Source organism: Egretta garzetta, unplaced genomic scaffold (assembly GCF_000687185.1).
Source record: "Egretta garzetta isolate BGI_Z169 unplaced genomic scaffold, ASM68718v1 scaffold697, whole genome shotgun sequence".
NCBI classification, from domain to species: Eukaryota; Metazoa; Chordata; class Aves; order Pelecaniformes; family Ardeidae; genus Egretta; species Egretta garzetta.
Window position 1 is genome coordinate 42638 of NW_009260141.1, and position 1138 is coordinate 43775.

The 1138-nt window shown below is 57.1% G+C and overlaps 1 protein-coding gene across 1 annotated transcript; it reads right to left on the bottom strand.

Moving 5' to 3' along the window:
- Window positions 1-6: 6 nt before the first annotated feature.
- Window positions 7-1136, bottom strand: LOC104128849 (histone H2A-IV; the record flags this gene model as incomplete). Its single annotated transcript, XM_009641697.2, has 1 exon — window positions 7-1136. A coding segment is annotated over one exon (276 nt), but the record flags the coding sequence as incomplete, so codon positions are not given.
- Between the last annotated feature and the right edge of the window lie 2 nt (window positions 1137-1138).

Sequence of the window (1138 nt, forward strand, 5' to 3'; positions counted from 1 at the left end):
AAGCCCAAGGCGGCCAAGCCCAAGGCGGCCAAGCCGAAAGCAGCCAAGGCGAAGAAGGCGGCGCCCAAGAAGAAGTAAACCCCCGTGGGAGAAAACTCTTGCTCCGCGCTTAAACCCAACGGCTCTTTTAAGAGCCACCCACTTCTTTCTTAAAAGGGCTGAAATCAGGGGCTTTTTTCTGTATCGCGGGTACACGGTGGGAATGGCTTTAGCTATGAGGTCTAAAGCGCCTACCCCCCACGGAAGCTCATGAAGAGCGGCGCCGTGAGCCGGAGGAACTTTGCCTTGGGGGCAGCCTGTGCTGCTGCTGCTGCTCCGGCCCCGGGGAAATCGCTCCCTACTGTGAGGCTTCAGGGCGGTGTAAGTATTCGGGGACTTGCAAATTCATTCCTTTTGTTTTTAAACACAGACCTGTAGCCGGTGCTTAACGCTTTCTGTTCCGCCTGCGTGTGTGCGACTACGCGAGAAGGGAGAGCGGAGGGGCGGGGCGGGCTTTCGCTTGCGGCTCGGGCGTTCGCTTCAGCCGTAAGATAGGATGGGGCAGGGAAAGATTTTATTTCCCGCTTGTGAGTCGATCTGTAGGATGCGAGTCGTGAAACGCTTTAGTTTGCGAGAATTAAATCTCCCCTGCACGCAAATTAACATACATTTAAAACAGGTCTAAAAAACCCACTTGAAACACCTAAAGGCATTCGTTGGAGATTTGTTCTCCTTAGTAACAGGGACACCACCACCGGTGTTTCCTAATCGTTCCCAAGCAAGCTTAAAGCAATTGAGCTCTTCAGTGATCTAGTGGGTGGCTCTGAAAAGAGCCTTTGGGTCTCTCTGGGAAAAACTTCCCGGGCGTTGGTGGTGGGCGCTCACTTGGCTTTAGCCTTGTGGCTGTCGGTCTTCTTGGGCAGCAGGACGGCCTGGATGTTGGGCAGCACCCCGCCCTGCGCGATCGTCACCTTGCCCAGCAGCTTGTTGAGCTCCTCGTCGTTGCGGATGGCCAGCTGCAGGTGCCGGGGGATGATGCGCGTCTTCTTGTTGTCGCGGGCCGCGTTGCCCGCCAGCTCCAGGATCTCGGCCGTCAGGTACTCCAGCACGGCCGCCAGGTACACCGGGGCGCCGGCGCCCACCCGCTCCGCGTAGTTGC